General features: G+C 45.4%; 1 protein-coding gene across 1 annotated transcript; it reads left to right on the forward strand.

Annotated features, from left to right (window-relative positions):
• Positions 12680-15161, forward strand: LOC106502555 (C2 calcium-dependent domain-containing protein 4A). Its single transcript, XM_018054290.1, has one exon. The coding sequence runs from the start codon at positions 13848-13850 to the stop codon at positions 14997-14999; it is 1152 nt and encodes a 383-aa protein (XP_017909779.1). The 5' UTR covers positions 12680-13847; the 3' UTR covers positions 15000-15161.

Raw genomic sequence — 15532 nt, forward strand, 5'->3', positions numbered from 1 at the left:
TAGGTTAGCTGTTAACTTCATTTCTTTTAATCATTGAACTATTTCTGGTGTGCCAAGACTTTTTGAAAGTGAGGCTTTTATAATTCAAGGACTTTTAGTAAAATTTAGCCACTCATTGACAAGCCAATTCTCTTTAGAGAGCAGGACATTTTTTTTTAATTTATTAAAAAAAAAAAGTTGAGATAGTTTACAAACATAAACCTGAGCAATAGTGAGATTATTTGTGGTCACGCGTTTATTAAATGATTCACTGCACATGTCTGAAAAACTATGTGTGAATTGCTCTTAAACAACTTCTATGGACATTGTGTAATCCCCAGATTCAAATGTTGAAATTCTTTTTATTTAATTGAAGGAGAATTGCTTTACAGAATTTTGTTTTCTGTCAAACATCAACATGCAAATGTTGAAATTCTAACCTCTACTGTCAGAGTATTAGGAAGCGGGGGCCTTTGGGAGGTAATTAGGTCATTAGGTAATTAGGTAGAGCCCTCATGGATGGGATTAGTAGCCCTATGAAAGAGACCCCAGAGAGTTCCCTCACCGCTTCTGCCCTGTGAAGATACAGCAAGAAGACTGACATCTATGAACCAGGAAGTGGGCCCTCACTAGACTGAATCAACTGGCATCTTGATCTTGAACTTCCTGACTTCAAGAACTGTGAAAATTGTATTATTTTTAAGCCACCCAGCCTGTTGTATTCTGTAATAGCAGCCTGAACAGACTAATAATAGGATCAAAAAGAAAAATCATTCCTTAAATACAAAGTTCACTGGAGAAAAAAGTCAAAATATCTAGAATTGGTGTTATATAAAATGGATGTAAAAGAAAAGAATCAACACTAAGCAGTACTAATGCTATCAATAACCACCTTCATCCCTCACTCCAGTCCACAGAAAATAAAACAGTAACTGTTTGTTTTTCCTAGCTTAGTCACCCTGACAAAACACCTAGGATGTATTTTGAAGCACTTCATACTTCATTCCTTTACCATCCACAACCAATTAACAGCCAAACATGTCTCTTCTGCTTTTGCATATTTCCTAAATTCTCTTTATAGCTCACCCAAACTGCACAATCACCCACTAACCTGTCCCAAACTTGTTTCTAATCTGCTCCCAACCACCCCTCTCCCCTTGTACATTCACACCAACCATGCACTGGGAAGAATGAAAAAAAAAGATATATAGATAGATCCATACAGATATCCATACATTGTTACTGAGATAGGCGTGCATCAGAAAAAGTTGAGAAACCAAACAATGCAAGGATATATGAATAACTGTGGGCTCGGATAATGACAGTCTTCCTCTGAATCGATTTGGGTGTTCCATGAACAGAGCCTCATCCTGTTAGACAAACCACCCAAGTACTGCATGAATCATGCTTCCGAGGTAAGTAAAACATTAGGCTTAATGTGGTCACAGGGGATCACCCATGCAAGGGCATGTTTCTGCTGTTTTCAAGACATCTTATATAGGAAATGTTTCCAAACTGTTATTGAAGAAGGTGATTTATTAATAAAAAAACAAAGCAAATCTACTTGGCTTGGCCAGAAAGAGAAATGTTTTTAAGGGAATCCATGTGTGAATCACCTAATCCTTAATCAAGCAGACTCATATAATAACTGCTAAGTGATAGCCAACACTTACTATATACCAGGTGTTTCGTGCATTTAACCCTCACAATGATCATGTGTGGTAGGCCTTGTAACTGCCATTATACAACTTCAACTCAGAGAAGTTAATTTACTTGCCCACAGTTCCATAGTTAAAAAGCTGCAAAATATTTGAACCAAGGATGAATAACTCCAAAGTCTATGTTTCTTCACCACTAATTCATCTCTCCCTCCACAACACAGCTTTCCTTAACCACTTCTCAGACAGCTTCTCAGATTGTGAGTCTCACTATTTTAATCCAGGGCTCTCTGGGCTCTCATTTGCAGAGCTAACAGCATCTTGCCTCCTGAGAAAAGATGAGTCAAAACACAATCATGTGACCCTTAAGTGTATAATTGGTAAACATTCTCCCATAGGTTTAACAGTGACCCAAGGCAAAAAAAAAAAAAAAAGATAGCCCACATCCAAGGACAAAGGAAAAGCTGTAATGTGACATTAGAAGGGGAGCTGTTGCTGCTGCTAAGTCGCTTCAGTGGTGTCCAACTCTGTGCAACCCCATAGACAGCAGCCCACCAGGCTCCATTGTCCCTGGGATTCCCCAGGCAAGAACACTGGAGTGGGTTGCCATTTCCTTCTCCAATGCATGAAAGTGAAAAGTGAAAGTGAAGTCGTTCAGTCATATCCGACTCTTTGCAACCCCATGGACTGCAGCCTACCAGGCTCCTCCATCCATGGGATTTTCCAGGCAAGAGTACTGGAGTGGGTTGCCATTGCCTTCTCCAGAACGGGAGCAATCATGTTAAAATCAAACCTCTACCCTCCAGAGATGCTTGGAGTGCACAAGCAAAACCTGATGTGCACCAGGAAACAGGAAAAAGGAGCAGTGACCCCCACAAGATTCTGAGTGTTGGAGGGTCTGCAGAAGTGTGGGTCAACAATGGCCTGCCACAAGGCCAGAAGTGCAGAAGGTCTAAGAGGCATGGCCTAAGTCCTCTTGGAGGAGGTCGTCATTAGCCCTACCATAGAGACTGCATGCAATGTGGGAGACCTGGGTTCAATCCTTGGGTTGGGAAAATCCCCTGGAGTAGGGCATGGCAACCCACTCCAGTATTCTTGCCTGCATAATACCCATGGACAGAGGAGCCTGGCAGGCTATGTAGGGTCTATGGGGTCGAAAAGAGTTGGACACAGCTGAGTGACTAAGCACACAGAGACTGCATGCTCAAGTTCTGGGCCACCTCAGGTCAGACTACAGTGAGGGAGCACAGTGCCACCCATCAGCAGAAAGTTGGATTAAAGATTTACTGAGAATGGCCTTGTCTACCAGAGCAAGATCCAGTTTTCCCCAGCCAATCTCTCCCATCGGGAAGCTTGCATTAGCCTCTTATTCTCATTTATCAGAGGGCAGACAGAAGAAGCAAGAACTACAATCACATGGCCTCCAGAGTGAAAACCACAATCAAGGAAAACTAACCAAAATGATCACATGGATCACAGCTTTGTGTAACTCAGTGAAGCTATGAGTCACACTGTGCAGGGTCACCGAAGAGAGATGGGACATGGTGGAGAGTTCTGACAAAACGTGGTCCATTGGAAGGGAATGGCAAACGACTTCAGAATTCTTGCCTTGAGAAATCCATGAACAGTATGAAAAAGCAAAAAGATATGAAACTGAAAGATGAGCCCACCAGGTCGGTAGGTGCCCAGTGTGCTAATGAGAAAGAGTGGAGAAACCGCTCCAAAAAGAATGAAGAAGCTGAGCCAAAGTGGAAAGGACACCCAGTTGTGGATTTGTCTGGTGGTGAAGGGCTTCCGTGATAGCTCAGTTGGTAAAGAATTTGCCTGTAGTGTGGGACACCTGGGTTCAGTCCCTCGGTTGGGAAGATGCCCTGGAGAAGGGAAAGGCTACCCACTCCAATACTCTAGCCTGGAGAATTCATGGACTGTACAGTCCAGTGTCTCAAAGAGTGAGAAATGACGGAGAGACTTTCACTATCACTGGTGGTGAAAGTATATTCTGATGCTGTAAAGAACAGTATTGCATAGGAACCTGGAACGTTAGGTCCATGAATCAAGGTAAATTGGATGTGGTCAACAGGAAATGGCACAAGTGAATACCTACATTTTAGGAATCAGTGAACTAAAATGGAGGAATGGGCGAATTTAACTCAGATGACCACTGTATCTACTACTGTGGGCAAGAATCACTTAAAAGGAATGGAGTAGCCCTCATACTCAACAAAAGAATCTGAAATGCAGTACTTGAGTGAAATCTGAAAAATGACAGGATGATCTCTGTTTGTTTCCAAGGCAAACTATTCACTATCACAGTAATCCAAGGCTATGCCCCAACCACTGATGCTGAAGAAGCTGAAGTCCAACAGTTTTATGAAGAACTACAAGACCTTCTAAAACTAACACCCAAAAGAGATGTCCTTTTCATTATACGGCACTGGAATGCAAAAGTAGGAAATCAAGAAATACCTGGAATAACAGGTAAGTTTGGCCTTGGAGTACAAAATGAAGCAGGGCAAAGGCTAACAGACTTTTGCCAAGAGAATGCACTGGTCATAGCAAACACCTACTTCCAACAACACAAAAGGGGAATCTACACATGGACATCACCAGGTGGTCAATACTGAAGTCAGACTGATTATACTCTCTGAAGTCAAATAAGGAGAACTCTATACAGTCAGCAAAAACAAGACTGGGAGCAGATTGTGGCTCGGATCATAAGCTCCTTATTGCAAAATTCAGACTTAAATTGAAGAAAGTAGGGAAAACCACTAGACCATTCAAGTATGATCTATATCAAATCCCTTGTAATTATACAGTAGGAGTGACAAATAGATTCAAGAACAGAAGAACTATGCAAAAAAAAAAGATCTTAATGACCCAGATAACCATGATGGTGTGATCACTCACCTAGAGCCAGTCATCCTGGACTGTGAAGTCAAGTGAGTCTTAGGAAGCATCACTATGAACAAAGCTAGTGGAGGTGATGGAATTCCAGCTGAGCTATTTCAAATCCTAAAAGATGATGCTGTGAAAGTGCTGCACTCAATATGCCAGGAAATTTGGAAAACTCAACAGTGGCCACAGGACTGAAAAAGGTCAGTTTTCATTCCAGTCCCAAAGAAGGGCAATGCCAAAGAATGTTCAAACTACTGCACAATTGCATTCATTTCATATGCTAGCAAAGTAATGCTCAATATTCTCCAAGCCAGGCTTCAATAGTATGTGAACTGAGAACTTCCAGATATTCAAGCTGGATTTAGAAAAGGCAGAGGAAGCAGAGATCAAATTGCTAACATCTGCTGCATCATAGGAAAAGCAAGAGAATTCCAGAAAAACATCTACTTCTGCTTCATTAACTATGTTAAAGCCTTTGACTGTGTGGATCACAACTCACTGTAGAAAATTCAAGAGATGGGAATTCCAGACCACCTTATCTGCCTCCTGCAAAACCTGTATGCAGGTCAAGAAGCAACAGTCAGAACTGGACATGGGACAACTGACCTGTTCAAGTTGGGAAAAGAATATCTCAAGGGAGTATATTGCCACCCTGCTTATTTAACTTATGTGCAGAATACATCATGAGAAATGCCATGCTGGATGAAGCAGAAGCTGGAATCAAGATTGCTGGGAGAAATATCAATAATGTCAGATATGCAGATAACATTACCCTTTGGCAGAAAATGAAGAGGAACTAAAGAGTCTCTTGATGAAGGTAAAAGAGGAGAGTGAAAAACCTGGCTTGAAACTCAACATTCACAAAACTAAGATTATGGCATCTGGTCCCATCACTTCATATCAAATAGATGGGGAAACAATGGAAACAGTGACAGACTTTGTTTTCTTGGGTTCCAAAATCACTGCAGATAGAGACTTCAGCCACAAAATTAAAAGGCAGTTGCTCCTTGGAAGAAAAAATATGACAAACCTAGACAGCATATTAAAAAGTAGAGACATTATTTTGCCAACAAAGGTCTATATAGTCAAAGCTATGATTTTTCCAGTAGTCATGTATGGATGTGAGAGCTGAACCATAAAGAAGGCTGAGCACTGAAGAATTGATGCTTTTGAATTGTGGTGTTGGAGAAGACTCTTGAGAGTTCCTTGGACTGCAAGGAGATCCAACCAGTCAATCCTGAAGGAAATCAGTCCGAATATTCATTGAAAGAACTGATGCTGAGCTGAAGCTCCAACTCTTTGGCCACCTGATGTGAAGGGCTGACTCATTAGAAAAGACCCTGATGCTGGGAAAGATTGAGGTCAGGAGCAAAAGGGGATGACAGAGGATGAGATAGTTGGATGGCATCAGCAACTCAATGGACATGAGTTTGAGCAAGCTCTGGGAGATGGTGAAGGACAGGGAAGCCTGGCATGCTACAGTCTATGGGGTCGCAAAGAGTCAGACATGACTGAGTGAGTGATCAACAACAGTGGATGGAGGTTCATAATATTCTATAGGAAGCGGTGGTCAAAACCCATTCCCAAGAAAAAGAAATGCAAGAAGGCACAATGGTTGTCTGAGGAGGCCTTACAAATAGCTGAGAAAAGAAGAGAAACCAAAAGCAAAGGAGAAAAGGAAAGATATACCCATTTGAGTGCAGAGTTCCAAAGAATAGCAAGGAGAGATAAGAAAGTCTTCTTAAGTGAACAATGTAAAGAAATAGAGGAACAAAATGGAATAGGAAAGACTAGAGATCTCTTCAAGAAAATTAAAGATACCAAGGGAACATTTAGTGCAAAGATGTGCACAATAAAGGACAGAAATGGTAAGGACCTAACAGAAGCATAAGAGATTAAGAAGATGCGGCAAGAATACAGAAAAGAATTATACAAGAAAGGTCTTAATGATCCGAATAACCATGATGGTATGGTCACTCACATAGAGCCAGACATCTTGGAGTATGAAGTCAAGTGACCTTACTTTGGCCACCTGATGTGAAGAGCCAACTCATTGGAAAAGACCCTGCTACTGGGAAAGATTGAAGGCAGGAAGAGAAGGGGACAACAGAGGATGAGATGGTTGGATGGCATCACTGATTCAGTGGATATGAGTTTGAGAAAACTCAGGGAAATAGTGAAGGACAGGGAAGGCTGGCGTGCTGCAGTCTATGGGGTCGCAAAGAGTCAGACATGACCTAGCAACTGAACAACAACAAGAAATGTGACCAGGAGTGGAGCTCAAGTAAAGACAAAGAAGTAGGTAGTCAAGGGCATGGCAAACTCAAGGATGTACCAACTCTGCCCCCAGGCTAGATATATAAACAGTGTTCAATAGTCTCTTCTCATTTCTGCCTCAGCCAAGCAAAGTACAAATATGCCACCCTCATTATTTCATTCCTCTTCTGACAGAAGGGCATAGCTAATATGATCTTGTACAGCAGGATCTACCTGCCTAGCATACTGGCTGGAAGCCAGGAGGCATCCAGTAAATATCACTTTGAATGAATAAATGAACTAATGAACATTTGCTCTCCTCTGTACTAACAATAAATATCTGACATTGTGTATATGAGGCTGTATGCTAAACTTTTCATCTGCATTATCTTATTGTATGGGTTTCCCTGGTGGCTTAGTGGTAAAGAGTCCTCCTGCAATGCTGGAGACGCTGGTTCGATCCCTGGATAGGGAAGTTCCCTGGGAGAAGGAAATGGCAACTCACTCCAGTATTCTTGCCTGGGAAATCCCACGGACAGAGGAGCCTTGGAGGTTAGTGTCCATGGCATTGCAGAAAGTTGGCTACAACTTAGCGAATAAACAAGAACAAGAACAATAGATAGATGGGTATTATTACTACCAAAAGGGGCAAGGCAGTTCTCCTGGGTCTTTAAGTTCACTAATCCCATTACCCTGATGGAGAATAAGAAGAGGCTTATGGAAGCTTCCTGCTGGGAGAGACTGACTGAGAGGGAAACTGGGTCTTGTTCTGATGGGTGGGGCCATGCTTAGTAAATCCTTAATTTTCTGTCAATGGGCGGGGCTGTATTCCCTCCCTGTTTTTTGACCTGAGGCCAAACTATGGTGGAAAATAAAAATAATGGTGACCTCTGAAAGGTCTCATGCCACACTCAGTGCCCCCAACCCTGCAGTAAGCCACCGCCGACCCACGCCTCTACTGGAGACTCCTGGACACTCACGGGCAAGTCTGGGTCAGTCTCTTGTGGGGTCACTACTCCTTTCTCCTGGGTCCTGGTGTGCATAAGATTTTATTTGTGCCCCCCAAGTGTCTGTTTCCCAGTCCTGTGTAAGTTCTGGTGGCTCTACGGTGGGGTATTTGGTGACCTCTTCCAAGAGGGCTTATGACATACCAAGGTTTACTGCACCCAGAGTCCCTGCCCCTGCAGCAATCCAATGCTGACCCATACCTCTGCAGGAAACACTCAAACACAGTTCTGGCTCAGTCTCTGTGGGGTCTCTGGGTCCTGGTTCACCCAAGGTTTGTTTGAGCCCTCTGAGTGTCTCTGGTGGGTATGGGGTTGGATTCTAAATGCTATTTCGCCCCTCCTACTGTCTTGCTGGGGCTTCTCCTTTGACCTTGGACACGGGGTATCTCCTCAAAGTCACTCCAATGCCACACAGCCACCTTGTCTCACTAACTGAAACTATGAGCCATGCTGTTTAGGGCCACTCAAGACGGATGGGTCATGGTGGAGAGTTCTGAACAAACATGGTCCACTGGAGAAGGGAATGGCAAGCCACTTCAGTATTCTTGCCTTGAGAACCCCATAAACAGTATGAAAAGAAAGGACACTGAAAGATGAACTCCCCAATATGCTACTGGAGATCAGTGGAGAAATAACTCCATAAAGTATGAAGAGAAGGAGCCAAGCAAAAACAACACCCAGCTGTGGATGTGACTGGTGATGGAAGTAAAGCCCAATGCTATAAAGAGCAATAATGCATAGGAACCTGGAATGTTAGGTCCATGAATCAAGGCAAATTGGAAGTGGTTAAACAGGAGGTGGCAAGAGTGAACATCAATATTTTAGGAATCAATGAACTAAAATGGACTGGAATTTAACTCAGATGACCATTATATTTACTACTGTGGGCAGGAATCTCTTAGAAGAAATGGAGTAGCCATTATAGTCAACAAAACAGTCTGAAACGCAGTGCTTGGGTGCAATTTCAAAAATGACAGGATGATCTCTGTTCGTTTCCAAGGCAAACCATTCAATAGCACGGTAATCCAAGTCCTGGACTGGAAGAAACACAAGCTGGAATCAAGATTGCTGGGAGAAATATCAATAACCTCAGATATGCAGATGATACCTCCCTTAAGGCAGAAAGTGAAGAGGAACTAAAAAGCCTCTTGATGAAAGTGAAAGAGGAGAGTGGAAAAAGTTGGCCTAAAGCTCAACATTCAGAAAACGAAGATCATGGCATCCGGTCCCATCACTTCATGGGAAATAGATGGGGAAACAGCGGAAACAGTGTCAGGCTTTATTTTGGGGGGCTCCAAAATCACTGCAGATGGTGACTGCAGCCATGAAATTAAAAGACGCTCACTCCTTGGAAGAAAAATTATGACCAACCTAGATAGCATATTCAAAAGCAGGGACGTTACTTTGCCGACTAAGGTCCGTCTAGTCAAGGCTATGGTTTTTCCTGTGGTCATGTATGGATGTAAGAGTTGGACTGTGAAGAAGGCTGAGCGCCAAAGAATGGATGCTTTTGAACTGTGGTGTTGGAGAAGACTCTTGAGGGTCCCTTGGACTGCAAGGAGATCCAACCAGTCCATTCTGAAGGAGATCAACCCTGGGATTTCTTTGGAAGGAATGATGCTGAAGCTGAAGCTCCAGTACTTTGGCCACCTCATGTGAAGAGTTGACTCATTGGAAAAGACCGATGCTGGGAGAGATTGGGGGCAGGAGGAGGAGGGGACGACCGAGGATGAGATGGCTGCATGGCATCACGGACTCGATGGACATGAGTCTGAGTGAATTCCGGGAGATGGTGATGGACAGGGAGGCCTGGCGAGCTGCGATTCATGGGGTCGCAAAGAGTCGGACATGACTGAACGACTGAACTGAACTGAACTGATGCCCCAAACAGTAATACTGAAGAAGTTGGAGTTGAATGGTTCTATGAAGACCTACAAGACCTTCTAGAACGAACACCCCAAAAAGATATCCTTTTCATTACAGGGGACTGGAATGCAAAAGTAGGAAGTCAAGAAACACCTGGAGTAACAGGCAAATTTGGCCTTGGAGTACAACATGAAGTAGGGCAAAGGCTAATAGAGTTTTGCCAAAAGAATGCACTGGTCATAGCAAACACCCACTTCTAACAACACAAGAGATGACTCTACACATGGACATTACTAGATGCTCAATATGGAAATCAGACTGATTATATTCCTTACAGCTGAAGATGGAGAAGAACTAAGTCAGGAAAAACAAGACCAGGAGCTGACTGTGACTCAGATCATGAACTCCTTATTGCCAAATTCAGACTTAAATTGATGAAAGTAGGGAAAACTACTAGACCATTCAGGTATGACCTAAATCAAATCCCTTACGATTATACAATGGAAGTGAGAAATAGATTCAAGGGACTAGATCTGATAGAGTCCCTGAAGAACTATGGATGGAGATTTGTGATATTGTACAGGAGGCAGTAATCAAGACCATCCACAGGAAAAAGAAACATAAAAGGCAAAACGGTTGTCTGAGGAGGCCTTACAAATAGCTATGAAAAGAAGAGAAGTGAAAGGCAGGAGAAAAGGAAAGATATACCCATCTGAATGCAGAGTTCCAAAGAATAGCAAGGAGACATAAGAAAGCCTTCCTCAGTGATCAATGCAAAGAAATAAAAGAAAATAATAGAATAGGATAGATCTCTGTTGAAGAGATCTCTTCAAGAAAATTAGAGATACCAGGGGAAAATTTCATGCAAAGATGGGCATACTAAAGGACAGAAGTGGTATGGACTTAATAGAAGCAGAAGACATTAAGAAGAGGTGGCAAGAATACACAGAAGAACTATACCAAAAAAATGTTCACAACCCAGATAATCACGATGGTGTGATCACTCACCTAGAGCCAGTCATCCTGGAGTGCGAAGTCAATTGGGCCTTAGGAAGCATTGCTACAAACAAAGCTAGTGGAGATGATGGAATTCCAGTTGAGCTATTTGAAATCCTAAAAGATGATGCTGTGAAAGTGCTGCACTCAATATGCCAGCAAATTTGGAAAACTCAACAGTGGCCACAGGACTGAAAAAGGTCAGTTTTCATTCCCATCCCAAAGAAAGGCAATGCCAAAGAATGCTCAAACTACCACACAATTGCACTCATCTCACACGCTAGCAAAGTAATGCTCAAAATTCTCCAAGCCAGGCTTCAATAGTATGTGAACTGAGAACTTCCAGATATTCAAGCTGGATTTAGAAAAAGCAGAGGAACCAGAAATCAAATTGCCAACATCCAGTGGATCATCGAAAAAGCAAGAGAGTTCCAGGAAAACATCTATTTCTGCATTATTGACCATACCAAAGCTTTTGACTGTGTGGATTCCAACAAACTGTGGAAAATTCTTAAAGAGATTGAGTATCAGACCACCTGACCTGTCTCCTGAGATATCTGTGAGTAGGTCAAGAAGCAACAGTTAGAACTGGACATGGAACAGCAGACTGGTTGCAAATTGGGAAAAGAGTACGTCAAGGGAGTATACTGTCACCCTGCTTATTTAACTTATATGCAGAGTACATCATGAGAAATGCTGGACTGGATGAAGCACAAGCTGGAATCAAGATTGCTGGGAGAAATATCAATAACCTCAGATATGCAGATGCCACCACTCAGAGTAGAAAGTGAAGAACTAAAGAGCATCTTGTTGAAAGTGAAAGAGGAGAGTGAAAAAGTTGGCTTGAAGCTCAACATTCAGAAAACTAAGATCATGGCATCTGGTCCCATCACTTCATGGGAAATAGATGGGGAAACAGCGGAAAGAGTGACAGACTTTATTTTGGGGGCTCCAAAATCACTGCAGATGGTGACTGTAGCCATGAAATTGAAAGATGCTTGCTCTTTGGAAGAAAAGTTATGACCAACCTAGACAGCATATTAAAAAGCAGAGACGTCACTTTACCAACAAAGCTCCATCTAGTCAAAGCTTTGGTTTTTCCAGTAGTACTGTATGGATGTGAGAGTTGGACTATAAAGAAAGCTGAGCACTGAAGAATTGATGCTTTTCAACTGTGGTGTTGGAGAAGACTCTTGAGAGTCCCTTGGACTGCAAGGAGATCCAACCAGTCAATCCTGAAGGAAATCAGTCCTGAATATTCATTGGAAGGACTTATGCTGAAGCTGAAACTCCAATACTTTGGCCACCTGATGTGAAGACCCAACTCATTGGAAAAGACCCTGATGCTGTGGGAAAGATTGAAGGCAGGAGGAGAAGGGGACAACAGATGATGAGATGGTTGGATGGCATGACCAACTCTATGGACATGAATTTGAGTAAGCTCTGGGAGTTGGTGATGGACAGGGAAGCCTGGCATGCTACAGTCCATGGGGTCACAAAGAGTCAGACATGACTGAGAGACTGAACTCAATCTTAAGCATAAATAGCATGTTGCTGTTTAGTTGTTAAGTCTGACTCTTTTGCTTTGTCTGACTGTTTTGTGAGTTGTCTGATTCTTTTCTTAGCTGTCTTAGACAACTGACTCTTTTGAGACCCCATGAACTGTAGTTCATCAGACTTCTCTGTCCATGGGATTTCCAGGCAAGAATACTGGAGTGGGTTGCCATTTCCTTCTCCGGCAGACCTTCCTGACCTAAGGATGGTATGTGCATCTCCTGCTTTGCAGGGAGATTCTTTACCACTGACCCACCAAGGAAGCCCAGAAATAACATACACCCAAACAAAACACCTCAGATCTCTTTCATCCTAAGCTAGCTGGAAGAAGGTCACTTAGAAAGTGAACTTAGGTCAATTTTCAAAGGAAGGAAAAGATCTCTCAGGTGAGCACAGCCTAGAAAGGCCAGATGTGGTTAGGCTGCCTCCAAAGGATGGGTCCAACAGCCCAGATGTGTGCAGGAATATAATTTCCCAATTTAAAAATCAGCACACAAGGTTTAAGAAGTTGGTTGTTATTTTTTAAACTGAGGTATAAAATACATAATCTTATATCTAATCTTAAGTGCATACTAGATTATCTTTTTACATATGAATACAACCCAGTAACCCCACCCAGATCAAGATGCAGAATATTTCCAGCAACCTATAAGGTTCCCTGTACACACAGTAGTTTGTAGTCAACAAAGGAAAATAATTTAAAATCAGAACAGAAAGCCAGAAGGCAGGTAGGGAACTTTGAAACCTGGGCAGACTAAAGGCTGGATTTGGGGGAGGATATTAACTAAGAATGAGACACACTCGACTTTTGTATCCTCTTCATGGTGGGTATAGAGAGCTTCTGTGATTCAATTCAGTATGCCAATTGATCCTCACAATGACTTTGCCATATAGTTAAGACTGAGCCCTCTTTTGCACATAAGTAAACAGAAGCACCCCCATTTAGAACTGAATGTCTAGAATTTGCACTGCGGATCCAGCCACGTGGCAGAGCGAAAGTTGGAAGGCTTGGAGTCAGGTTACCTAGCAGTGCCAATCCGGCCCGCCCATTGGCGGGCTTCCCAGGCCTCAGGTATAAAGGTTCAGGCCGATAGCCTTTAAACTTTAGCGAACCCCGCAGCAGGAACTTTGATCTCCCCAGAGGCCGTGCACCTCTACAGTTTGGTGCCCCAGGCAGAACGGTGCGGAGACCTATAGCCTTGCTTAACTCTCCCAGGGACTCGTCTGAGGCTCTTTGAGCTTAAAAGCGGGGAGCAAGCCGAATATTCTAGAAAGGATAATAATTATTTTAAATCTGAGGATTAGAGTGCAATAATCCAGGGGTTCAGGAAACCATTGCACAAGTATAGTGCCTCTTGGCACCAAGGACAACGCGAGGCAAACACGTTGAAAAGCTCTGCCTTAGAACAGCGAGGGCAGGTCTAGATTAAGGCAACAAACCCAAAGTGTACACCACTGAGGAACAGAGAAGACATCAGAGAAACACTGAAACATCTGCAATAGCAGCGTGAGGGGTAGTTGCCTGGTTCCAAGGGAGGCAGGAGGAGGCACCTCATAAGTAGAAGAGACCGGAGACCGGAGCTCCTGCGCCCTGCAGAGCTCACTCTGAGATCCGTGTGTGCTTGTGCGTTGCAGGATGACCAGCTCCAGCAGAGCTTCCTCAGGAACCGGCACCTGCTGCCTGATGTGGTGCCTGGAGCGGCTCCTCTTGGGACCCGAGCGCCTCCTGCGGGGCAGAAACCGGCTTTATCAGGATGGAGCCCGCCGAGCCACGGCCCTCACGCCCGCCGGGTGCCCAAACGTGCTCACCCCGGACCGCATCCCCGAGTTCTGCATCCCCCCGCGACTCGTGCCCTGCCCGACTCTGACTGCAATCCGAGACTCCTGGGGCGAACAAGCAGGGACTGACGATGGCGCTGGCCGCACGGACTGGGACCCGCGCTCGCAGGCCGCACTCTCGCTTCAGCACCTGCCCCGGGCGCGCACTGCCTACGGCTTCTGCGCGCTGCTCGAGAGCCCGCACACCCGCCGCAGGGAGTCGCTCTTCCTCGGGGGTCCGGGCGCCTCCGCGCTCCCGCCCGCGCCCCGTCCCCGGGCCCACACCTACGGGGGCGGCGGCGGAAACGACCCCCTCACCCCCCGGGCGAGAGTGCCCATTGCGCCCCGGGAGGCCCGCAGTGGCTCCCTCCTGGACGCGCTCGGCCCCGGGCCCCGCTGCCACCGCTTCCTGCGCGCTTCTGAGGAGCTGCTGCGCCGCGTGCTGCGGACCCAAAGGAACCGAGACCTGGCCCGCGCCTGCTCTGTTTCCAGCGGGGACGAAGACGACGAGGACGAGAACGAGGGCCCCTCCGGCTCCGGATCCCCGGCGCGGGCCCCCGGCGCGTCCCCCTCGCCAACTCCCAACCCGCTTCCCGAGCGCCTGGAGGCCGAGGGCACCGTAACTCTGGGCGGTGCCGGGGGCGCCCTGCGCCTGGCCGCTGAGTACAGTAGGGCCAGCGGGCGCCTCCGTGTCCGGCTGCTCCGTGCCGAGGGCCCGGCTGGAGGAGCAGCCGAGCCCCGCGCCCCCGTAGGCTGCAGAGTCAGCTTCATCCTGAAGCCGCGGGGCGCCGTGGTCCGGCGGAGCCGCAGGGCCGTCTTGGAGCAGGACTTGTGCTTGGACGGGCTCTCGGAGGACGAGGTGCGCCGCCTGGCCGTGCGCGTCAAGGCGGAGAACCGGGGCCGCGGGCTGGAGCGGGGCCGCCTGCTGGGCCAGGGCGAACTGCTGCTGGGCCCCCTCCTGCTCCTCTGAGGGCGCGCTCTGCCGCGGGGCCTCTCGGACACTGAAGCCGCTTTGTACAAAATAAACGTGTTTTCATTCTTCTCCTCAGGTCTTTGTTTACTCAGGTCCAGTACTGGCAGAGATGATATTGGATTAATTACCATGATAAAGGATGCTATATTTTGTGTTGTTCAGTCGCTGAATAGTGTCGCAGTCTTTGCGACCTCACGGACTGTAGCACTCCAGGCTTCCCTGTCCTTCATTATCTCCCGGAGTTTGCTCAAACTCATGTCCATTGAGTCAATGATGCCATTCAACCATCTTCATCCTCTGTCAGCCCCTTGTCCTTCTGCCCTCAATCTTTCACAACACCAGGGTCTTTCCCACTGAGTTGGCTCTTTGCATCATGTGGCCAAAGTATTAGAGTTTCAGCTTCAGCATTGGTGCTTTAAATGAATATTCAGGGTTGATTTCCTTCGAGATTGACTGGTTTGATCTCCTTGCTGTCCAAGGGGCTCTCAAGAGTCTTCTCCAGCACCACAATTCAAAAGCCTCAACTTTTT

This window comes from Capra hircus, chromosome 10 (genome assembly GCF_001704415.2).
Source record: "Capra hircus breed San Clemente chromosome 10, ASM170441v1, whole genome shotgun sequence".
In the NCBI taxonomy this organism is placed as follows: Eukaryota; Metazoa; Chordata; class Mammalia; order Artiodactyla; family Bovidae; genus Capra; species Capra hircus.

Bases quoted from the DNA above. Each gene is read 5' to 3' on its own strand.
- LOC106502555 (XM_018054290.1), top strand. From the start codon at position 13,848: ATGACCAGCTCCAGCAGAGCTTCCTCAGGAACCGGCACCTGCTGCCTG.